General features: G+C 34.3%; 2 protein-coding genes across 2 annotated transcripts; both read left to right on the top strand.

The window, feature by feature from the left end:
- Nucleotides 1-3,530: 3,530 nt before the first annotated feature.
- On the top strand, nucleotides 3,531-5,091 carry mrpl53 (mitochondrial ribosomal protein L53). The gene is made up of 3 exons (XM_051137066.1): nucleotides 3,531-3,655; nucleotides 4,710-4,822; nucleotides 4,911-5,091. Exons 1-3 carry the CDS (start codon nucleotides 3,564-3,566, stop codon nucleotides 5,027-5,029), a joined length of 324 nt encoding a protein of 107 aa, XP_050993023.1. The 5' UTR covers nucleotides 3,531-3,563; the 3' UTR covers nucleotides 5,030-5,091.
- A 1,468-nt stretch (nucleotides 5,092-6,559) lies between these two features.
- fabp4a (fatty acid binding protein 4a) lies at nucleotides 6,560-8,209 on the top strand. Its single transcript, XM_051137558.1, has 4 exons — nucleotides 6,560-6,725; nucleotides 6,851-7,026; nucleotides 7,115-7,216; nucleotides 7,962-8,209. The coding sequence occupies exons 1-4, from the start codon at nucleotides 6,653-6,655 to the stop codon at nucleotides 8,013-8,015; spliced, it is 405 nt and encodes a 134-aa protein (XP_050993515.1). The 5' UTR covers nucleotides 6,560-6,652; the 3' UTR covers nucleotides 8,016-8,209.
- The last annotated feature ends 16,931 nt before the right edge of the window (nucleotides 8,210-25,140 follow it).

Here is a 25,140-nt window from a genome sequence, read left to right on the forward strand (position 1 = left end):
TTACTACCTTTCTGGGCCCTGTCTATGCAGGGTCAGAAAGCTTTTGGATTTCATCAAAAATATCTTAATTTGTGTTTTGAAGATGAACAAAGGTCTTACAGGTTTGAAACAACATGAGGGTGAGCAATTAATGACAGAATTTTTATTTTTTATATAACTTAATATTGTATCGTAGTTTGTTGCGTATTGTGTTTTATTTGCTATTTATAGGTTAAAAGTAGTTTGAACAACTCAAAGCAATATGTATAGGCCTGCAGGGTATGATTATAGGATAATAATAATATTATTAATAATAATAACACAATATTATTTAGTTCATTCAGTGCCAGCTTTCGAAACATATTACCCAATGCTTGGTGCTTGACTTCCTGATGAGCATCCAAAATTATATTTAGAACAAAAAGCAATGACAGCAATACCAAAATAACTTTTAAAACACATTATAAAATGCCAACCCCTCCCTTGAGCCTTTTACCCTATTGTTTGTGCTTCAGTGCTTGTTGCTTTCTTTATTTTGGATTAAATGGTGGCAGGAGTATTCATTGTCATTGTTTTAGCAAGGAAAAGAGAAACTTGTTTTTAGAAAGGGCTTGATGGGAAGTTCACCCTTCAAGCTTGTGTCTAAATATAGTTCTAATGTGCGACAACAACTGTGCGCTTAGTTGTTCAGGAAGAAACTCACTGGTCATCAGAAGCATGAGAGCTGGGCCTTAGTGAGAAACACTAGTGTATAAGTATGTGACAAGACATTTTTGGCTCCATGAGAAAGAATTGACTTGTTAGTTCCTCAAAACAGTAACATTGATTTGTTATGTGAAAAACTTCATGTTGACTCAGTGTTGATGATACGCGCACATTTCTCACTAGTGTGCACATTTATTTAGCTGCAGAAGTGTCACAATAATAAATAGTCTTGTGCAGAGGCACAAATATTGATACTGTTCATGATAATGTACATCATTTATATCAGTCTAATATAAGCCTGTACATAAAATGATTAATATATGTATTGAAATGATCTGTTAAATATTGCTTCTGTTAGATATCGCTTATTTAACTGTTAAAACTGATCAGAGAACACTCATAGTCATATGAGCATATTAATTATATTCATAATATTAGTTTTTAGGGTTTATATGTCTGTATATATTTCTAAAATTTAGCTCAGCTCAGATTTTCTTCAGTGTGCTGTAACTTTAACTACTCATCTATGTCAGAAATAGCTACACGTGTTTTCTTGTGCTTGATTTCAGGATAGGAAGGGCATTCAATTTCAACTCTTTCATGTTTCTGTTCTTACAGCATCTCAAATTAAGGGAGTGTACAAAATGTCCCAGTAGGAGTGTGTTTTTTGAAAAGCTATTACTGATGACACATAGTTGCCAAAGGCTTTAGTACAGTAAGTTATAGAAACCATCTTGATACATTAGGCGGTTTGATCGACATGATTTCCGCTTGAAAGTGCTTTTATATTAACAATAGATTCTGTGCTTTCATAGTGACAATAGATTCTGCATGGGTGTGTGAAGGAAGATGAGCAAGATGAATCTATGGAAATAAACTGAATGAACTCAACAGAAATTGATGAGGAAGGAATCTTGGAGTGGCTTAATAATACACTATACACTTGCGCCATCTACTGGATGTGTTTTATGTTTTGTTATTGTCAGTAATGTGTTTTGCACACATTATTTCATAACCCTTTTTTTTTTTGCAATATTTATTTGCAGCAGTTTTTATTTCAGAACACTAATGAATCAGAACAGATCATTTAATTAAATCAATTTTTTAAATTTGCATTTGATGTAACAGACAAAGCTGCTTCTAAAAGAAAAGTAGAGATACTTAGAGATTTTTATAATTTGTGTGTGTGTACTTGTTTTTGCTACATTGTGGGGACCAAATGTCCCCACAAGGATAGTAAAACCTGAAATTTTTGCCTGCGGTCCCCACAATGTTAAAAAATTATTAAAAATAGTAAATGATGTTTATCTGAAAGTGTAACGATGCAAACATATTTTCTGTGAGGGCTAGGTTTATGGTTAGGGTTGGGTTAGGGGATAGACAATATCGTTTGGTCAGTATAAAATCTATAGAAGTCTATGGAAAGTCCCCACAATTCACAAAAACAAACATGTGTGTGTGTGTGTGTGTGTGTGTGTGTGTGTGTGTGTGTGTGTGTGAAAGCATGGGCTCATAGTCTTCTGAACTTAAAATTGTTTGTTTGTATGTTCTGCTTGGGAAAAAATCAATAGCTTCAGTGAAAAATAATATATGAAATATTAAACATTTTTATAAATATTGACAATGAATGAATGAATGAATGAATGAATGAATGAATAAATAAATAAATAAATAAATAAATAAATAAATGGGCTCAGTCTTTTTGAGCTTAAAATTATTCGTATGTTCTGCTTGGGAAAAAAAAATTATTTGCTTTGGTAAAAGTGAATATATAAAATAATTTAAAAATGAATGTATGAATAAATAAATAAATAAGTGAACATATGGGCTCATGGTCTTTTTGAGCTTGTTAAATTATATGTTGTGCTTGGGTTAAAAAAACTATTACTTTGGTAAAAGTGAATATATGAAATATTTGAAATATTGACATAATTTAAGAATGAATGAATGAACAAATAAATAAATGTGAACGTTTGGGCTTAGTCTTTTTCAGCTTAAAATTGTTTGTATGTTGTGCTTGGGAAAAAAAATCTATTGCTTTGGTAAAAGTGAATATATGAAATATGAAATACTAACATTATTTAAGAATAAATGAAGTAAGTAAGTAAGTAAGTAAATAAAAAAAAATATGTCAACATTTGGGCTCATGGTCTTTTTGAGCTTGAAATTGTGTTTGGGAGAAAAAAAAAACAGTTACTTTGGTAAAAGTGAATATATGAAATATGAAATATTTCAATAGATATTGACATAATTTAAGCATGAATGAATAAATAAATAAATAAGTGAACGAATGGGCTTTTTTTGAGTTTAAAATTCTGCTTGGGGAAAAAAAATTGTTCAGTGAAAATGTATATATGAAATCTAAAACAGTTTTTTAAATATTGACATAATTTAAGAATGAATGAATGAATAAATAAATACATAAATAAGTGTGTGAACGTATAGGCTCTTTGAGCTAAAAAATTGTTTGTATGTTGTGCCTGGGGAAAAAAAAAAATTGCTTTAGTAGAAGTGAATATATGAAATATTAAATATTTTTATAAATATTGACATAATACAAGGATTTTAACTAACTAAATAACTAACTAAATAAATAAATAAAATATGTTTAATTTATTTAATTAATTACTTAATTATTAATGGGATCATTGTCTGTTTGATCTTAAAAATTGTATGTTCTGCTTTGAAAAAAAAAAATCAGTTGCTTCGATGAAAATGAACATATTCCACTTCAAACCAATGCTTTTGTATTTTTTCATAGTTTTATTGCACATTTTATTTAGCCTATTTAATTATCACACTTCTTAACGCTTTCATATGTTACGTTGTCGAGCCCGGCTGCATACGTCATCAGCAGGTGAAAGGTCATATGGGGAAAGATGGCGGCGTCCAGGGGAGCAGTAGTGTTAAAGACGGTTAAGAAAATTATTGTACAGTTTTGCCCGTTTGAATCTAATGTTCGCTCCACAAGGTAAGAATACTTCACATACCACGATTTACTTCAAGTGTTCGTGGTTAATGTTGAATAGGTCTGTCTGGTAAAGTAAATCGTGTGCCATGAGCATGACTTCAGGAGCAGTTTTGTCCTCCTGTAATAGCGGTCATAGGGACAGGGAGTATATGATGCAAATTAGCTGTGTTTGGGGTATATTTTTCCCGCTATATAACGTTAGATCTTTGGTTTTAGCGTTTACAGCAGCACTCGCCACTGCTTGACTGTTCTCCACACTCCACAGTTTATCATCGGAGGCCAAAATATATTAGCATACACAGTTTATGTGCGGTAATATGTAAACTGATTGCTTATCATACTGTGTAGAAATAGCATAGATCATGATGCTTGAACTGACTTATGTTAGTTTACATTTGTAAAATCTCTGGCGCCCCTCTCAGCCTAAACGCGGTAATTGCAGCAGGCTGTCAAACTGTTTTGAACTAGTACAACTAACCATTATCGGACTAGTATTTTCGGACTATTCTTGCAGAATATAATTTGTATACTGTGCACAGTTGGCAAAAAGTTTCTGGGTCTCGTAGAATACTATATGCTTGAAATGTTTATCGTGGAAAAATGTTTTACTAAGAATGTTCAGCAGCATATACTGTAATTTTTATAAATCGCAAGCTAGTATGCCATTCCAAACATGCATAATTTATAAAGCAGTGTTAATAGTACTTTTAAATTCCCTTTCTAGATCTGAATGGTGATTTAGTGCGCAATTATGTCATTAAAGTCATTTGCCATTAAATTATTTTGAAAGTTTGGGAAAGCTATTCTGAATGACTCTTTAATCTGTTTTTGATGACAAACTGCCCACTTCGTATCGATGACATATTTATTGTGAGCTGTCACAGCGGCGGTTACTATCCTTCATTCCTCAGCTGTTTGTTAAATAAATAAAATGTGAATTTATGAAGGTATAATTAAAAGCATAAATCATCCACACGGCATAACTGTCAGATCCCAAAAGCCACTTCATTCCATCACATCCCTTGCATTTCTTATGTCCGCTTCCTTTCTGCAGAGAGTTTCTCATTATGGTCGGGTCTGAAAAAGCCAGAGCCACAAATATGAACTGTGAAGTTATTACAGAAGTAAAGCATGACCGATCAGAGCCTACGATTGACATCACATTCTGTGAGTGACTGAATTGTGTCTCCAATATTGTGTAGGAGCGTATGGTATAGTGTGATGGTATAATGCATGTTGCTGTGGTCTTTTGCAGTGGATGGAGAGAGGCTGGTGATGAAGGGATCCAAATTAACCACTCAAGAAATGCTTTCAGCCTTACAGAACCGATGCAGTGCTAAAGATCCTCAAGCTAAAGCAGGAGACAAGAAATAATCTATTCTTTTTTTGTATTTATATATCTGTGGATGTGTAATAAAATTATTATCTGTCATGTCTATGTGAGTTTTGGTGGAATTTCTGAATTAAATCAACAGGCCTCTGTATTCTAGCTCAATACTCTCTGTACTTATGCACTACTAACCCACTATGACAGAAGTTAATTAATGCAAAACATTTGATCCAAAGTACAGCAAAACAGGACATTTTTTTTTAAATATTTTACTATTTAAAATCAATCAGTTTTTAAAACCAAAATCAATTTTTTCAATTTGAATATATTTCAATTTCAAAGCTGAATTTTTAGTATCATTACTCCAGTCACATGATCCTTCAGAAATCATTTTAATATTCTGATTTTCATGTATTATTATTATTATTATCATCATCATCATTATTATTATGTTGAAAACAGCGGAGTAGATTTTTTTTCAGGTTTCTTTGATAAATAGAAAGTCCAGAAGAACAGCATTTAGCCGAAATGGAAATCTTTTGTAACATTATAAATATCTTTATCATTACTTTTAATCAATTTAAAGCATCCTTGCTAAATAAAAGTATTCATTTTTACAATTTCTTTCCTTCTTTCCACAAAAGATAAATAAATAAATTATCCTGACTCCAAGCTTTTGAATGTTATAGTGTGTAATGTTACAAAATCTTTTTATTTCAGATAAAAGCTAAACTTTGCATCTTTCTATTTATCAAAGAATCCTAAAAAAAAGTACTCAACTGTTTTAAATATTAATAATAATAATAATAAATGATTCTTGAACAGCAAATCAGAATATTAGAATGATTTCTGAAGGATCACGTGACACTGAAGACTGGAGTAATGATGCTGAAAATTCAGCTTTGAAATTACAGGAACAAACTTTAAAATATATTTAAATGAAAAGCAGTAATTTTAAATAGTAAAAATATTTCAAAAAATGTCAATATTTCATTTCAGGCTTGATGAGCAGAAGAGAATTTTTAAAAAAAAACATAAAATTTTATTCTAAAACTTTTGACTGAGTGTATACAGTGCATACACAGTACCCAGTAAATAGGCCTATATGATATAAAAAAAAATTAAGAGTTAGGTTTTCATGTTCTCTCTCTCTCTCTCTCTCTCTCTCTCTCTCTCTATATATATATATATATATATGGGAAAAAGTTTTCCCTACTTACGTTTGAAAGTAAAGTTCAGAGCTGTTGTAAGCACGTTATTATCTAGTTATTAAACTATAACAGTGTCTTGTGTGCAGTTAGTCACTGTGAGGAAAGTTCATCATTTCAGTCAGGAAGGTTTCTTCTAATATTTGGTCAAACACGTCATTCTAAAAATATTAATTCTATCCATGTGCATGATCTTTGTGATTGCTGTCCTCTGACCCAGTAAATGTTACTTGACCGTTTTTGTGGTCTGAAAAATGCGAACCCTTCCCCAGTTCTGAGTTGCGTTTGCGGGCGGGAGGTTGAGGAACTCCGCGGAGTGACGCTGGATCATCTGATTGGCTGGTGTAAACTCGCACGTGCTGGAGGAGCTGTTGAAAAAGCCTGCGGTCATTCGATCAGATCAGATCAAATCTGAGCCTTGAGCAGTTTGAGTGACAGGGAACATCATCATCCGGAAAAATGGTTGACAAATTCGTGGGAACATGGAAGATGACCTCCAGCGAGAACTTTGACGAGTACATGAAGGCTCTAGGTGGGCTGTGATTCTGCATCATTTATTTCAATTATAACATATGCATTAGTAATGTCAGAAAAGGTTATGATTCTCATACAGTCAAAGGTGTTTCGTGACTGAAGGAGGTGCATTTCTTTTTTCAGGTGTTGGTTTCGCTACTCGCCAGGTGGGAAACCGGACCAAACCCAACCTGGTCGTGTGTGTGGATGATCAGGGGCTCATATGCATGAAGTCGCAGAGCACCTTCAAAACCACTGAGATCAAATTTAAACTCAACGAGTCATTCGAGGAGATCACCGCGGATGATAGAAAGACTACGGTTTGTAACGGAATTGACGGAATTTTTGCTGGGGTTGAAGCTGTTTGTCGCATGAAGTTAACGGGCTCTTCTCTCTCTTTATCTGCAGACTGTCATGACTCTTGAGAACGGCAAACTTGTGCAGAAACAGACCTGGGATGGCAAAGAGTCGACGATAGAGAGGGAGGTGACGGATGGGAAATTAGTAGCTGTAAGGATTCTCTTTTATTTACGAAAAAAGCTTATATGATTATACAATGCTTATGTATTATTGCCACAATATTCACATTTAAAATTGTAAAATAATTATACAGAAACTGCAGTTTTTACTTCTATGAAAATTGTAATGAAAATAAATATTATTAAATAATGTATTATTAGATTTCATATTGTTGCTGTTGTTGTTAGTATTATAAACAGCTTAATTTATATTTAATTTTTTTTTTTATTAATATTTTTAAGTATTATATATTTTTTTTAAATGTTATGATATCTAGGGCCAGAAAGGTAATAGAAGCTTCTGCATTGCATTCTTAATTCTAAAATATTTCTTCTGCTAGAATTTTCTCTGTGTGAGTGCGGTCTTGATTTTTAGAAAATGACTTTATAAAATCTGTGTCCAGTAACCATGAATAGCTGAGCGTGTAACGGAAATTTCCTGGTCAAAAAAACAAACAAAACAAAACCAAAAACTAAACTGGGATGGCTGAATATTTAACAGAACTGGTTTATTTTTAAAAGGTTTTTAAAATGTTACCACATTATCATTTTCTCATTTGTTCAGATCTAAGAATTTATGGCTGATATTGTCAAAACAAAATGCATAATTGAATAATGCATAATTGTTATTGGTTAATAACAATTTTTGTGTAAATGTACTGTGAATATGTATGGAATTTCCCTATTATTTAAGTTCTTTCTCAGTTAATTTTATAACCATATTTCTCTTTTGGCAGAAATGTGTAATGGGTGATGTGGTGGCTGTGAGGACGTATGTGAAGGAGGCATAAGGCATGAAGTTATCCAATCTGGATTTGAAGATGCCAGGCTCAGTTCAATGAGCAAAAAGCCAAAGTGAAACGTTATTTCTCTATTGAAAATCTCTTATTTTTGACACCAAAGCAAATGCGTGCTGACCATTTTAAAATGCATTTATTATCAGTCTTTATGGTGCTTTGAATAAAGTTGTTTTTATTTGCCTTCAGCTGAGTTGTGATTTGTTGATCCCTGCTGCTTTAACACAGGCTTAGTCAAAATGCATGTGTCAACCGTTACAAAAAAAAAAAAAAAAAAACTAGGCCAGACATTTAACGTTCACATTAAGGTGTGTATACTATAAAAGATAATAATACACATCATAATACAAGGCTACGCCTTCTATAGAGGTTTTCTGAACTGTTGTACATTGCATTTCTATGCCACGTCCATAAAAACATCAAAGAATTCATTAAATTAATCATGTACTTTTCTTTACATATTTGTTAACATTTCACAACATATGTTAAAGTGTTAATAACGGTTTAATGATTCACATTTTCTGTCTTGGCTATGACTCAAAATGACAAAGCCCTCCTTAAGGAACAACAAACAAAGTATTTTCTCACAGCATTAAATTATGCGAGTCTGTTACTTCATGATTTGTTGTTCATATGTTTCTGGCCTTTATTTATTCATCTCCGGAGATTAATAAATAAGGTTGAGATATTTAACTGTATACTGTATGAATAAAAAGGGCAGCCAAAGTATTAAAATGCACAACAGCCAGAGATATGGTCCTGGAAAAATATCTGTCATCTATGAGTGTTCATATTGTCACATCAAAAAATTGTGATGAAGTCATTTACTGTTTTTAAAAGCTTCTCTCTGAAATATTCTCCTTTGGAAATGAGAGTTAACGTCTCTGTACAATGATCATGTGATTTATCGTCATTAAACTATTCAAAATAGTTCTTGCGTGCCCATGTGTTTGGCCCTTCAGTACAGTGAAGACAACCACAGAGTTAAACTACAGTTACAGTGGACTGTGTTCAAGGGTACAGAGGATATGTATTTCTTTCCTCCTTTTAGTAGAACATTTCCCTTTTTGAACATAGTTTTAGCATGCGTAACGAAACTGGAACACAGCGAGTCCCTAGAGTCTTTCCTTTTGACCTGCACAAAGAGCAGAGAATGTTCCACCAGTGGCTACTTTCCCAGGACAGGAAAGTGTAGAGATACACTGATTGTAATTGACTGCAAAAACAGCTGAAACAGGTGGGTTATGGGCCAGCTCTCTCTGTACAGCCTATTCAATAAAAACAATGCGTTTTCCTATTACCCAACCTGTACAAAGTTTAAATGTGGAAGGTGGTACTGGAAATGTGTTTTGTATGCATGTAGATTTTATCTCGGTTCATTTTCAGGTACATGTTATCGCATTCTAATTATAACACAGCGTTTTCTGTCTCATTTGACTTGGGTTTGGCCTGATGCGCTCTCATCGCCATGCTGAGATCAGAAGAGCTGAGCATATGGAATGATTTACTTCTTAAAAAGATGTTTATTATCATAATAAAGGAGCCAAAGCTCAGGGAAGTTATATTACAAGCAATAGGTTTCATGTTTGTTATTACAGAATTAAGGGAAAAGTGCTGTCGCCCCAGTTTTATGTAAGAGTTTATAAGATTAGGACATTAACAAGACAATATGCATTATTGATTTTCTTAGTTTCACATTGTTTGTGGATTATTAAAAACATGGACAAATGGCCATTTGTAACTCTTATGCATCTGTCTTCTGGTCTCATCCGAGTCCTTTTAGCTGTACAAAACAGCCTGTTTTGCTGCTTAATATTGCAAACTGGTGTGTCTTACCATATTATTATTTTAATGTATTATCTTAATTATGAACACACTGGTTTGTAGTGCAAACAGTTTTACTGTTTGCTGCAAATTGTTATTCCTCTAGTCAATTCCCGAAGCGGCTAATGAACCGGAAGTCTCGCTCATAGGCTTACTTCCGCGTTGAAGAATAGGGTGGATAGGCTGTCATAGCAGTCTTACAGCACTCGCTGATGTTAAAATGATTAAGATGTCCGATCAAATCAAAGAAGGTTGGAAATTCCAGTGAAGCTTTAGTTTTTAACTGTGAAAGCAAGGTAAGATATAAGTATCTAAAAATGTTATTATGTTTTATAATAAAAATGTTAAACGTCCAAAAGTAATATCTAGTGATGCAAACTACTTTTTTTTCCCCCATAAAATTTTGCTGTTTTGAACTGAAAATGTAGGCTGAATCATTTACACCAGGGGTGTCAAAGATTGCTGGAGGGCCACAGTCCTGCAGAGTTTAGCTCTAAACTGCTTCAACAAACCTGCTTTAGTTACCTGAAGACCTTGATTAGCTGGTTCAGATGTGATTAATTAGAGTTGCAGCTAAAAGGTGTGTAATTATGAGATTTCAACTTGTAAAAGGCATTCATGTCCTCTTAGAACTCGTAATTACCACTTGTAAACTGGAAATTCGCTGAGAGCTATGACTTGTACTACATGACCGTTGTAACACGTAACTGTCCCAGATCCATTTAGGTGTTATTAACATCACGTGTTGTCATCTCGAATTGCGACAAAACTTTGCAGAACAGGAACCAAGAGTTTTTTTCATGACAACAATGAAAAATGTAGAGTAAAAGTTTTCCCTCTATAGTTGGTGATGTCACTTTGTAAAAACCACCACACTCCTATAGACTGAACATGTAGTACTGTACACATATTAGGGATGGCTCGATACCATAATTTTGGCTTTGGTATGATACCAAAATGTGATAACTCAGTATCGATACTAAATCAATACCATAGGTAACAAATAACCAGCGTCAAAAGATAAGTGAAGTGAATGTTTAGTAAGTAATGTTAACATATATAAAACATTTATTAGTTTATTTATCATTTATAACTAATTATTGACCTAGATTAATAAGTGCTTTAATACTGTTAGGTCAGCCTAGGCCTACCTAATGAATTTTAACAAAGTTTGCTTTACTGTCAAGTGTTATTCTAACAGTCCAAGTAATCAAAACCATATTATTCTCTCTTTCTCTCTGATTGTTTTCAGATAACCAAAGAAAAAGCATTAAATATAAATCTCTCTTGCGCTTTCTGGGCTGCTTTATATTAGCGGTCGGCGGCGCGGCAGAAATATGCCCTTCATATTATTGATACTAAAATTAATATAGCAAAACTCTTGCTTTGTTCAAATTCAATTAATGTTTGATTGTTTGAAATGCAAGTGCAAATATCATGTGACCAAAGCTAAACTGGTTCTAGTGTGTCATGCACATTTGAGCTTTCATGTTTACTCTGTATCACATCTTATGTATTTGCGTTGATCAGTTGTGAATAAAAGTTAATTAAAACTGAATTTATGAATGATGCACTCACCAATGTCAATCTCTAAATTTGCGTTAAAGATCAAAATGAGCAAGTGAAAAATGACAAATGCTTGGCAAAATTTGATGTGTTGCCTCCTGCCGCATACAGGTGAACTTCGGAACAGCAGCGTATAGAATTGCTCAAAATGATAGTATTGAACCGTTTGAAATAAAATATATACCGGTATTTTTCCAGTACTGGTATACCGCACATCCCTAACATATATACATGTGACGTCACCATTTTCACTAATTTGCATTTTTGTAGTATACACTGCTAACAGTATAGTAGTGCAGTAGTAGTAGTTTTCAAAAGTTTCAAAACGCAAACTTTTGAAAACAGGTTTTAAAGTGCACACTGTTATTATTGTGTATACTACTGTACTACAATGTTCAAGACATACACTGCATTCCAAATTGAATACTGTATAGCAGATACTACATTTGTTTTGAAACTTGTTTTGTGACTGTTAAAGGGAACCCCAGGAATTAAGACTTGTATAGCTTAATATAATGTAATTGATGTCTCTTAATGAAACATGCAGTAGAAAACCCATGAAAGATTTACATTATTTAAAAGATCCAGTGTTTTAAGGGCAACAAGAGAAGCGATGTAAGTCTTTACTTATTTCCTAGAGATAAGACGAGGAGAAAAGAATAGGAAGATGCCTGTGGATGAATAGACCTGATGCTTTTGAGGCTTTTAGTAGACCACAGCTACTGAAAGAGCTTACAAACAGCAGAGACGAGAAACGCTAGATGCCATCCTGGCAGGATATAAACATGCCGACGCTTGCCATGATGTCGCAGCCACTGATGGAGTTTCACTCGATATCCGGGGGTGTTTAGACTCCTTGTGGAGAAAAATGTATGGCTTAAAGGGGTCATCGGATGCCCATTTTTAACAAGTTGATATGATTCTTTAGGGTCTTAATGAAAAGTACTTTGGTTAAAAATTCTCAATGGTTGTGTGAAACAACACCCTTTTTACCTTGCCAAAATTAGCTCTGCAAAAATCATCTCATTCTGGTCGAGGCTGCTTTAAATGCAAATGAGCTCTGCTCACCCCGCCCCTCTCTTCTCTCTGTGGATTGATGAGCCTGTTTTCTTTAGCCGCGTTTAGCCGCTAAACTTGCTAACTAGCAAGGAAAGACGATCGCAAAGATTCATAAAAGAAAACCCTTATACTCACTTCTGCTGTAAGTGAAGCTGGATCACGAATGATTTGTGCAAACTTAGACGGATATATGTAGATCGGGAGGTGCATTCCATTCACAAACAAACATAATCCACTGCATCTTCAGCGGCTCAGATGTCAGGAGTAAATGACGACCACTATGTTCATTATTACATCCAGCAACACAACACCTCAATCGCTCAATCAGAGATATTCTTGTCTAACTCACATCCCTGCTCCAGCATCGAAACAAAGAGGTTGGACTATTACAACTGATCTGAGGTAAGACGCTCATGTCAATCAACTATGGTGGGAGCGGCCTCTGTGGGTGTGACACCACAACAAGAGGCATCTGAGAATGGCTCCATTTGAAAAAGGGGATATTATTTTTACAGATTAATTAAAAACCACTGCATGGATTTTTATCATTATAGGGTAGATTTGTACATACACTGCCAACATACATTAATGTTCAAACAACATGAAAAAGTGAACTTAGCACCCGATGACCCCTTTAAGCCCCTTTAAAGTCTTAATACCTGGGGTTCCCTTTAGAAAAGTATGTTCTATATAGTATGAATGTGTGTAGTATGAATGAAATTCAGATGTACTACATCCACCACATTGTAACTGTCATGTGTCCTACGGTGTGAGATGTGTTGCGCGACGATTACAACGATTACAAGTGCTTGCTGTTTTACTGCCTCTAGTGGACCTTTCTGTTGGAAACTGCAGTGATACTTATTGGTACATATTTCGCATCTCGCGAAAAAGTTCCCACATGCACGTTTTTGTCATGAGATCAAGTAGCACAAACTATGGAATATATGGAATACAAAAATTTTTTTTTTTTTTTTTTTTTTAGTATGAATGTGTGTAGTATGAATGAAATTCAGATGTACTACATCCACCATATTGTAACTGTCATGTGACCTACGGCGTCAGATGTGTTGCTCAAGTGCCATTTGCAAATCCTATCCCATGGGCTCATGGGATAGTAAAGTGTCCATCAGAAGTGCACTTCAGAATCTCAATGGAAATAGTAGGTTAATTTTTATCTGCTGTTTTATGAATACTATGATTTTGGATATTCTACTCGGCTCACATATTGTTTCTCACATATAATATAGTATGGAAGTAGGTATACTTGGACACAGGGATGGTTACGACTTTGATTATAACGATCTATTTTTTTATTAGCATATTTTATTTTTATTAGCAAAAGCATAAAGATAACAAAAAGATAAGGCCTAAAATAACAAAATTTGAACTAAAATCATTATGTCAACGCAGTTTATTTGGTAGGTAGCCATGTAATAATGTGGAGCAAGTCGGTCATTATCAGCTGGCCAGAGGAGCAGATTTTGTGCGAGTCTGTGTATTGCATTATGGGTGTGCACTGCTTGCGGGATGTCTCAGTATTGTGTGTCGGATTCACAGGGGTCCTGTCTTAGTGTGTTGACCCGCAGACTGTTTTGCTTGTGCAGATAACTCTACAGGAATGAAATCATATCCTTTGAGTAACATCTGGAAAGCTGCACAGCAGGACAGGGATCGCACCCTTCCGCTCACTTTCCTTACACTGGGACGGACAATGCTGTTGTACAAGCGTATCGGCCTGTGTCTGAGATCAGGGCCAAGGTTACAGTCACTCAAACTGCAATAAAACAGTTTCCTCTGTTATTCACATATCAATAGAGCCTCCTTTACACATAGTGAAGGTTATACAACCTAAAGAGACCTGCATGTTCATCCTAATAATAGCCATCGCATGTCTGGCATGTTTGTAATGTTTCCTCGTTTATCAATGTTTCTCTTCCTGAGGCCTACCATGACCTCTGTGTTTTAATTGGTCAATTTATGCCCGCACAACAGTAGCTGATGTGTTGTTGCAAAATGCTTTGATTTGCAAATCAATCTGTCGACATAGCAGCTGAAAGGGTTTTGGGTTCACTTCGGTTGCCTGGTGGGAATCAGGGTTGCTATGTGTCAGTTGAGTCAGGGCTGATATCAGCAGGGGCTTCTGGGAAGCCTGTTGCTATGCAACTAGCCTACTGGCCTCCAAATTCAGCTCGGAACATAAAGAGCTACATTGGTCACTGAAGGAGGGACGTCTGTGGCCAAAGAATTCATTTATTAGTACATGCTTGAAAGAAACTGGGTTGTGAGATTGGAGTGCACAGCTGACCTCATGCTTTGTCAGTCTTGAGAAATGGCTGCAAATGCAAGAAATGTTTCTCTTATAGTCCAAAAATAAATTAAGGACACAACGAAATGGAGACAGAGTGCATGGTAATGGTGAGACACAATTTATGAAAATGAAAAAAAGTCAAAGATTTATTCCTTAAAGAGACAATACACACAAACAAACTCAAGCTGATTTATAATACGTACCGCCATGCACGTTTCGTGACATATTCTATGTGAAATGTATATATGGTACGTTTTATGTGACATCAGTTTTGTATGTGGCACCACAGTTCTGACTTGAAATGTCCATTGAGTGGTGCTATAACTCTAATGCTCCATGACGTTTTAAAATAATACCATCTGCACTACACCTAAACCTACACGATAGTATGAACAAAAGTGAATATGTAAAAACGCAATCACAAGCATGCCATTTTAGCTTGTTTTTTGATCTTTGATCTTTCAGCTCTTTCATTGTTTGTCATGTTTTTCACAGGATTCATACCCAAGGATTCTGCATCCTCCGTCTAAATCCGTGCCGACTGAGCTACCGAACAAGCTTGTTACGCCCGGAAAGCAAAACATGGAGCTGTAATCATAACTGTGTACAAAACGATTACAAGTGCCTCTAGTGGACACTTCTGTTGCAAACTGCAGTGATACTTATTGGTACATATTTTGCATCTAGCGAAAAAGTTCCCACATGTACGTTTTTGGTCATGAGATCAGGTAGCACAAAATATGGAAAATATGGAATACAAAAATTAGATTTTTTGCAAAATGTGTGAACTGTAAAATAGATATCAAATAAAATAAAAATCAGTTGTTATTCACTCTCCCTTTGTGTTTCATAAAGTATATGAATACATTTTGCAATAGATTGTGATTAAGCATGCTAAACAAAACTATCTAAATAAATATTTCATAAATAGACAGAGTGCATGTTAATAGCGAGACATAATTTATGAAATTATCCATATTTGATGAAAAAATTGAAGATTTATTGCTTAAAGGGAAAACACAACATTAGATACAGTATTTTGAACAATACATGAACTGTGCTTGTGTAATAATACAAAATGAATATTTACTATGGAAAATCTCCTTATGTGTTTCATGGGAAAATTAAAATTCTACAGTTTTGCAGTGAAAAATGAAACTAAACTTCAATTGGTCAACTGGTTTACCATAGACAGTGTCGTAAATTGAGAGGAGATCCCTGTTAACTGCATACACTTCTGACTAATGGATAACTTTTAGAACTATTAATAACACACAACTAATTCTTTAAATTAACCAACTGTAAACGGCAGTTAACAGAAGCCAGAGATGCTGAAGACGAATGCAAAAATGAGAAGATACTGTAGCAGGCAGAGCAAGATCACTGTTCACCACGCTTCCAAATATTGGAAGAAAATCCTAAATACTGAATTGGGGGTGAGGGGTTTATATGAATGTATCTCTGAGAGGAACTGACTGTTTTCAGAAGTTTAGATAGAATTTTCTTTTCATCTTACCTCCATATAATGCATATTAATGTGGTATTTAAAAGTGCAATGCTGCTTTGTTTACAACAGTAACCAAGGAAACATTATATTGCTGCTGTTCCATAAGCGCCACCTGCTGTCAGAGAGTGAATTTGTGTCTCATTCAGCCCGTCTGCTGTTTTTGTTTTGTGCAGATGTTTTATGTAGCATAATTTCACAAAAATAAGTGTCAGATCATCCTGTTTCTGCTTTAAATTTTTAAATTATACAATCCAATTTACATCAAAAACTGTTTATGTTATGTAGCATGTTTGTTGGGAATTGGGATTGTGATTAAAATGCAGTGGTTCTTCAACAGTTTCATGTTTCATTCTGATTCATATAATGGCACAGTGAAAAATCGTGATATAATATTAAACCATCAGAATCCTAAAAAAAATACTTGATTACAGATAGGTGATACATATTTTTGGTCAAACCTAACTGACTAGCAGACTAAGGACCAGTTTTACTAACAGCTTGTGCCAGCACAAACCGTCTTTTGGCATTGAAATTTTACTGCCTGGTTCTGACGCGCAGTGATGAATTAGCACTGAAAAGGCATGGACACAGTTATTTTTGCGGCTGGCATTATTGAATATGCATTTGTAGGAGTTTCTCTTTCAGACGGAAAATTTATGGGAGGAAAGTATTCAAATGAATCACACAACACGTTTTACTGACGTTTGCGCTGGTCAAATTACTGCCAGTTGCACCATTATTTAATGGCCCAAAAAAAGCATGTCTTAAACTATTTTGCACTTGAAATGGCTGCAATTGTTGTTGCTAGGAGGAGGCACCGCAGAGAACAGAGAGCGTGTGATAGAAGGGTGAGGATTTTTTCCACATGTATTAATTTATTTGGAATACCAGAAGAACACATTATCTGAACATATCGTGTGCCAAGCCACGTTATTTTTTAATTTGCATCAGGAAATAAAAGACGACTTGGAACCCTCAACTAGGAGTCACGCAATACCAGGTCTATCAAAACTTCTAGCAAACCTTCATTTTTTGGCCTCTGGTTCTTTTCAACATACTGTGGCTTCTTTATTTCTTTATTCTTTCTTTTCGACTACGCTAATTTGCGCCATGCTTGGTATAATGCGTTGGTCTGTATGTAAATGAGATGCTGCATCTGTGTTCTTTAATTTGCGCATTGTCAGTAAATCACCTGCAGAAATTTTCCCTCCCATCAGCACTGTTTTGGAATTGCACTCTCGCGCTAATTTGCCCTGTTTAGTAAAACTGGCCCTAAGTAACTAAAAAAACTAAAATAAATAGAAAAATCTGAATTAAATAGAAAAAATATAAACAAAGTTGGTCACTATCCCTTTTATGCATTACTGTTTTTAATAATAATAAAAATAATCAAACCTAGATCATTTCGTTCATATTTTATGTGATTTTTTATCTTCTATGTTACATTTGAAACAGTTTCTTGCATTTGCTTTCGTTGCTCAAGGCTGATAAAGCATGAGGTCAGCTGTGTTTAGGAACACTCCAACCTGTCCAAACTATCCCTTTAACCTTGATAAAGTGGGATGCGCCATGAGGAGTGTTTCAGCTGAGTTCCTTCCTCCTCCTCTAGATTCACTGAGGACATGTGATCTGTAATCCCAGGCAGAGCCCTGCTCAGTATGGAGCCTTTATAGTACAACATCAAAAAAGGGGCCAGTCAAAACAGTCACAGATGTTCATCCTACATGACTGCAGAGGGGTTTCTCAAGGCCGCAATGGTAACAGACCACAGTTGTGACCTTAAACTCTTGATTATTCAATGCTGAAACCACAATCTATGTGTTGCCTTAAAAATGAGGCTTCCCCATCACAATTTTTTGTCCAGCATGCCAACTTTCACTATTAGACTTATGATTGTCTTTAATGCCACATGGAAACTTGTGGACTGTTTTTGTGTTTTAAACTGCAGTTCAGCAACAGTTTTCTGGAACACTGTGACTCTTCCCATTTGGGACCAAGATAAAGCACGAAAGGAAGATCTTTGGAATTCTGTTTAGAATTCCGGTCAGATATAGTTATTAGGAACATCAGCTCAGATAAGAGAATGTGCTTGTAGGAGTTAAATCTCACTCCCATAACCCATCCACTTTAAGGCTGTGAATATGGACCACACATAAATCGAAATTCTTTAAAGGGAACCCCGGTTATTGAGACTTGTATGGCTTATAATATAACGTAAATGATGTCTCTTACTGAAATATGTAGTAGAAAACCCATGAAAGATTTACGTTATTTTAAAAAATCCACATTGTTTTATACATATTTTGAACTATGGAGGGCACCATTATGACAGTGAAATGGTTGCACTTGGTGAGCTACTTGGAAAATAAAAGGCATCGGGCATCGGGACTAAAGGCATCGGGACTAAAGTGCAGAGAACAAAGACGTGGGTCTTTAGGAAGTTTTATTTATCCACAGGCATCTTCCCATTCTTTTCTCCTCTTCTAATCGCTAGGAAAACAGTAAAGACTTTCATCGCTTATCATGTTGCCATTTGACTGAAAATTACAACCAAATTACAATGTGGCATTGTATCAGTTTATTGTTTTCGAGTTGTGTTGCGGAAAAAATAGCAACAGGAACACCATTTGACGTCATCGAAATAATGGCAACCCCCATAGTCCAAAATATGTGTAAACCATTGTGGATTTTTTAAATAATGTAAATCTTTCATGGGTTTTCTACTACATATTTCAGTAAGAGACATCATTTTATGTTATATTAAACCATACAAGTCTTAACACCCAGCGTTCCCTTTAAAATGAAAAATTAATTTTTAATTTTTAATTCTTATTGGACTTCAGAAAATGTCGATTGAATGGTCAAACTAAGATTTCTATAAACCTTTTCTTTTGTTTCTAATAAAACCTTTGAGATTTGTAAACTGCGGATGTCTACATAGTTTAAAACCCTGATTTGTGTGATTTTGAATAAAATAAATTTGTGACAAATGAGGCATGAAGAAAATTAAGTAGAAAAAATACATATGCAACAATTTTGCATAAATCAAAGAACAATTTTTGTTTGATCATTTTTCCCCAAAATTAATTCAGGTTTATGGCTGAGATTGACAAATGCAGCAATCATTAGTGTACAAATCCAAATAATGTTATGTCAAGGCTTTAACATTTCTGTGAATTTTTTAATGAACAAATGTGGGAATGTAGGAAAATCATTTTGTAACAATTTTCAACCTGCAATTTTTATGTTACGGTTATCTTAACCCAGGTGAAAAGTGCACTTACATACGTACTTGAAGTGCTCTATTTGCACACACTAATTTTGTACTTAATATGCTAAAAATTATTTTGTTACCACTTGTAGTACACTTAAGCCCATCTTTCATACACTAGTACACTCAAATATACTGGTATAAGTGGTAACTAAATACTTTATTAATACAGAGATACAGAGTATGTTTTAGTTCATACACACTCAGAAACAAAGGTGTAGTTCTATCACTGGGGCGGTACTCTAAGGTACAAAAGTGAAAAGGTACAAATATGTACTTTTAAAGTACAAAAATGTACCTTTAAGGTAATAATATGTACTGTTTAGGGGTAGGTAAGGTACAAAGATGTACCTTTTGACTTTTGTACCTGGACTTAATAATATAAAAATTGTAATTAAACTACATTTGGAGTACTGCTTGTGCACAATGCACATTTCTTAATATTAAGCCTAAAATATGTTTTAATGTCACTATTGATGAGTATTGTGTGATCTTTAAATAATATCGGTCTTTAAACATATTTAAAGTGTGCCTAAAGTATACTTGCAATAGTTTCATATTAGCACAATCAAATATACTTAAGTATATCTTTAGTTGGATGCAATACTTCTGCACAATTAAAGTGCATTAAAAACAAAATCAGTTGTTCCACTTTGTTGTTCCACTAAATATATACCAGTTTAGTATACCAAAAGTACAACTGCAGAGTATTTTTCTTAAGTGCATAATATGTAAATTGAAAAATGTATTTTAAATACATTTCAGTATATTTATTTTTCACTAGGGTAGTCAAGAAGGTCCTCTGAGGAGTGATAGCCCAACACACTCTCATGGCAATTTATTATTATTTTACATTTTGGTGAACAGGTGGATAATTCAGTTCAACTTAGTTCAATTCAAATTTATTTGTATAGCGCTTTTCACAATACATATTGCAAAGCAACTTTACAGCAAATGAAAGTTTTTACAATATATTTAGTAGCAGCTTACTAATGGTGACTATGTCAAGTTAATGTACATATGGCATATGGCAATTAATGACTTAATCAAACAGACAAAGAACACTATAAATTAGTAGCAAAATTCGGTAGTGCTATATGTTGTTTCAGGGATGGCATCATCTGAAGTCCTCTGAGGGGTTGATATCATCTCTTCTTAAGTGTTCTGGATTCAGACTGGAGCTTGTGAATTCCTAGTTACCACAGGATGCCAGTCGCATGGCAGAAACAGAGAACAAAAAGGAACATAATTAGCGTAGCTGCTGTTTCAAACCAAGCAAAGAAAGATTCGTTCAACCAGAGCTAAAAGATTGATAATGTGCATTTGATCAGACATAACTGCAGTAAAAGTTTATGAGATGCCTTTTTTGAATGCTTGGCTAAAAAGATGAGTCTTTATTCTAGATTTAAACAGAGAAAGTGTGTCTGAACCCTGAACGTTATCAGGAAGGCTATTCCAGAGTTTGGGAACCAAATGCGAAAAAGCTCGTTTAGTGGACTTTGCTATTCTAGGAACTATCAAAAGCCCAGAGTTTTGCAACCTTAGGAAGCGTGATGGATTGTAGTGTGGTAGAAGACTAGTTAGGTATGCAGGAGCTAAACCGTTAAGTGCCTAATAGATAAGAAGTAATATTTTGTAACTGATGCGGAACCTAGGTAACCAGTGCGGAGACTTTAAAATTGGGGTGATATGATCATATTTTCTTGACTTGGTAAGGACTCTAGCAGCTGCATTTTGGACTATCAGTAGCTTGTTTACTGAAGATACAGGACAACCACCTAGTAGTGCATTACAATAGTTCAGTCTAGAGGTCATGAATGCATGAACTAGCTTTTCTGCATCAGAAACAGGTAACATGTTTCGTAGCTTGGCAATGTTCTAAGATTATTCATGTGTATTTTTGTAATCTGACTTTTTTTTTTTAAAGATTTATTTTTGGCATTTTATGCCTTTATTTTAGATAGGACAGTGTAGTTTGACAGGAAGCGAAGTGGGAGAGAGAGAAGGGGGTGGGGATCAGGAAAAGCTTACAAACCAGGATTCGAACTCGGGTCACCTGCAGTGCAATAGCACTATATGTCAATACGCTAACCACGAGGCTATTGGTGCCGACTCTCTTACTTGTATTATCTGTTATATGACCCACTGACAGGTTTATGCACTGTAAAAAATAAAAAACACAATTTGTTGAGTCAGCTTAAAATAATTTGTTACCCTGCTGCCTTAAAATTGTAAGTTCAGTCAACTAAAATAAGTTTATTCAACTTGAAATGTTAAGTTGTACTAAGTAACTAAGATATTTGTGTTTGCTAAACTTAACAGATGGGTAAGTAACCCAGCTGCCTTAAAATTTTAAGTTGATTCAACTCAAATATCTAAGCTGTCACTTAGTATAATTTAACGTTTTTTATAATTTAAAGTTGAATAAACTTTTTTTTTTTTTTTACAGTGTGGGTGAGTTTAGACGTGGACATTCATGCTTTTTTTTTTTTTTTTTTAATCATGTTTTAAATGACATTATATTAATTTATATGAAATAGCCATCTCATCAAATAGTTACATTTCAAGTTATGATTGTACAGGCTAGAATTAAAAGGAGCTTTTAATGTGTTAATAATGAGATATTTCTTAGGCTTAATTGAGTTTGATTATAACTCATTCACCACATCTAAAAAAAAAAAAAGGTTTGTGCCGCTAATGCTTTAAATGTGTGCCCTATTTGTGGGCAGTGCCATGTAAATCCACTCAGGCCCTTTTACCCAGTCAGTGAAATGCCTGCTATGTTCTGAATGAACCAAGTTCTCCAAACCCTTTCCGTCAGCGTCTTTGTTTTCTGCTGATCAATTTCAGTACATGCCAAGCAGTGAAAAAGTACTTTTTTCCTGTTGGAGAGGAGCAAGAAGATTTGGCGTCTGAGTTTCATGAGTAATATCTTGTGTTTAATCCCGGTTTATATGAAAAGAGATATGTCTATGTGTTTTTATTTTTAAGAGCATGAGTCTGGAGAACAATAGATATGTGAACACCCTTTAATTACTTTCAAACACGTACTTCCACGCTCTGTAGGGGGGAGATAACAGGTCTGTGATAGTTCAGAGGAAAAGGAAGCAATAAGTCACTCACTGACCTTTCTTCTTACTGCTTGTAAACAAACCACTTATGAATGTACTTGTATTTAACCCTTGAAACCTCAAGGATTGAGATTTATTTGAAACACCAAACAGGATTTGGGGTAATTTAGTTGAAGTTCACCAAGATATCACCACCAAGTCACACCTCGGATCAGTGCTATTTCAAGAGTGACAAATTTAACCCATTGCAATTGTTGCTTGCGCTCAATACATTGTCTAAATGTGGAATACAAAGCAACTTTGAAGTGACGGCTACTTATAGGCTTTGTCTTCACACAGCTGCAGGTATAGCAAACAAACATTTTCAATGGGTCAGATGTTCTGGAATGCTTTATGTCTTTTCCCACGGCTTACTTTTGATCTAGAAAAGCTGAGGGGGAAGTGGCTCATGTGATCAGACAGACAGGGCCACATATAGGGCTGAGAGGTGCTCTGAATGGGTCACAGAAAGGGAGGTGGTGGGAGGTATATGAGCTCGGACCGCATGACGCCGAGCCCCTTGCATCACTGCTCACCTCTGAAATGTTGGGAAGCTGACATAATTAACTTAATGGTGTCTCAGTGTCAACAAATGGCCACAAATCTTATGAAAAAAGGATTTACGTGCTCTTAGTTCTCAGTTAAGGTGCACAAGTACGTAAGCAGACAATGTATAAGGAAGAAGAAAAGGAACACAATTCTTCCCCCTTTTTAGATTAGTTTTCCTTTTTTTGATGAAATGTCATAAAACACTTTTGAGTCATAATAATTGAGACACTGTTGGACAAAACATGGAAAGCAAAATAAACAAAAAATACACAGAATTTTCGTACTTTTAAGCAAAACTAAAGAAAAAGCAAAACCAAAACAGAGGGGGGGAAACAGAACAAAACAAAACAAACAAACAAATAAACAAACAAAACAATGCATGGGATTTTTAAACTTTTAAACAAACCAAAACAGAAGATATTACAACATATAACAAACAAATAATAAATGGAATTTTTGTACTTTTAAACAAAGATCAAGAAAAAACAAAACAGAGGGGGAAAAACAGAACAGAACAAAACAAACAAAAAATAAACAAACCAACAAAACAATACACAGAATTTTTGTACTTTTAAACAAAACAAAACAAAACAAAACAGAATATATCAAAATTAAAACAAACAAAAAAATAAATACATGCAATTTCTGTACTTTTAAACAAAACTAAAGAAAAACCAAAACAGAACAAAATGAATCAAAAACAACAACAAAACAAACAAACAAAGAAACAGAAAATCTCAAAACATAAAACAAAGGGAAAATAAGTACACTGAATGTTTGTACTTTTAAACAAGGTTAAAGAAAAAGAAAAAAACAAAACCAAAACTGGGTGAGAAAAACAGAACAAACAAACAAACAAACAAAACAATGCATGAAATGTTTGTACTTTTAAGCAAAGCTTAAGAAAAACTAAAACAAAAAACAACAAACCAAAAAACAAACAAAACAATACATGAAATGTTTGTGCTTTTAAATAAAGCAAAACAACAACAACAACAAAAGAAGATATCAAAACATACAAATAAATAAATAAATACATAAATTAAATAAATACATGGATTTTTGGTACTTTTAAATAAAGCTAAAGAAAAACCAAAACCAAGAGAGGGAGAAAAAAAACAATACATGGATTTTTTTTTTTAACTTTTAAACAAACAAAAATAAATACATGGGATTTTTGTACTTCTAAACAAATCTAAAGAAAAACTAAAACAGAGTGAAAAAACATAACAAAACAAAAAAACTAACAAAACAATACATGGCATTTTTGTACTTTTAATTAAAACATAAAACAAAACAACAGAAGATATTAAAACATGAAACAAAAAAAAAAGAAAATATACAATGTTTTTACTTTTAAACAAAGAAAAACAATGAGAGGGAGAAAAAAAAAAAAAAAAACCCCCAAAATGTCATTTTTGTACTATTTACAAATTCAATAATTAATTGTCACACAATCAGAACATTTAAAAAGAAAAGAAGACTTACAAGATGAAACTTGTAGAAAGATTGTGACATGACTTGATTACTTTTTTTATTTCTCAGTTTTTAAACAACTTTTATGTAAAGGCTTATTAATATGTCATGCATCCACTACCCATACCAAGATTTAACAATAACGTGTTTAACTGCAACATAGTTTGCCATTTAATAAAAAGTAATACAATGGTGACAGACATTTCTAAAGTAAATAATGTGTCTAAATATGTGTTACAACTTTGAGGTTAAATCTCAGGGCGAGTGCGCTAAAATCACATGATTTCCTGCCTCTGAGTCAGCGTGCTGTCATCGCATTTTCTAATGAATCTCTCTTAACATCAACGCTGAAATAAGGGCTTTTAGACTCCAAACAGTAAGACTTTACATAGTTATGAGATTGTAACCAAGTCAACAAAACAAAGATGCAAGCATCTGCAAGACGA

The sequence above is a fragment of the Labeo rohita genome, chromosome 19 (assembly GCF_022985175.1).
Source record: "Labeo rohita strain BAU-BD-2019 chromosome 19, IGBB_LRoh.1.0, whole genome shotgun sequence".
NCBI classification, from domain to species: Eukaryota; Metazoa; Chordata; class Actinopteri; order Cypriniformes; family Cyprinidae; genus Labeo; species Labeo rohita.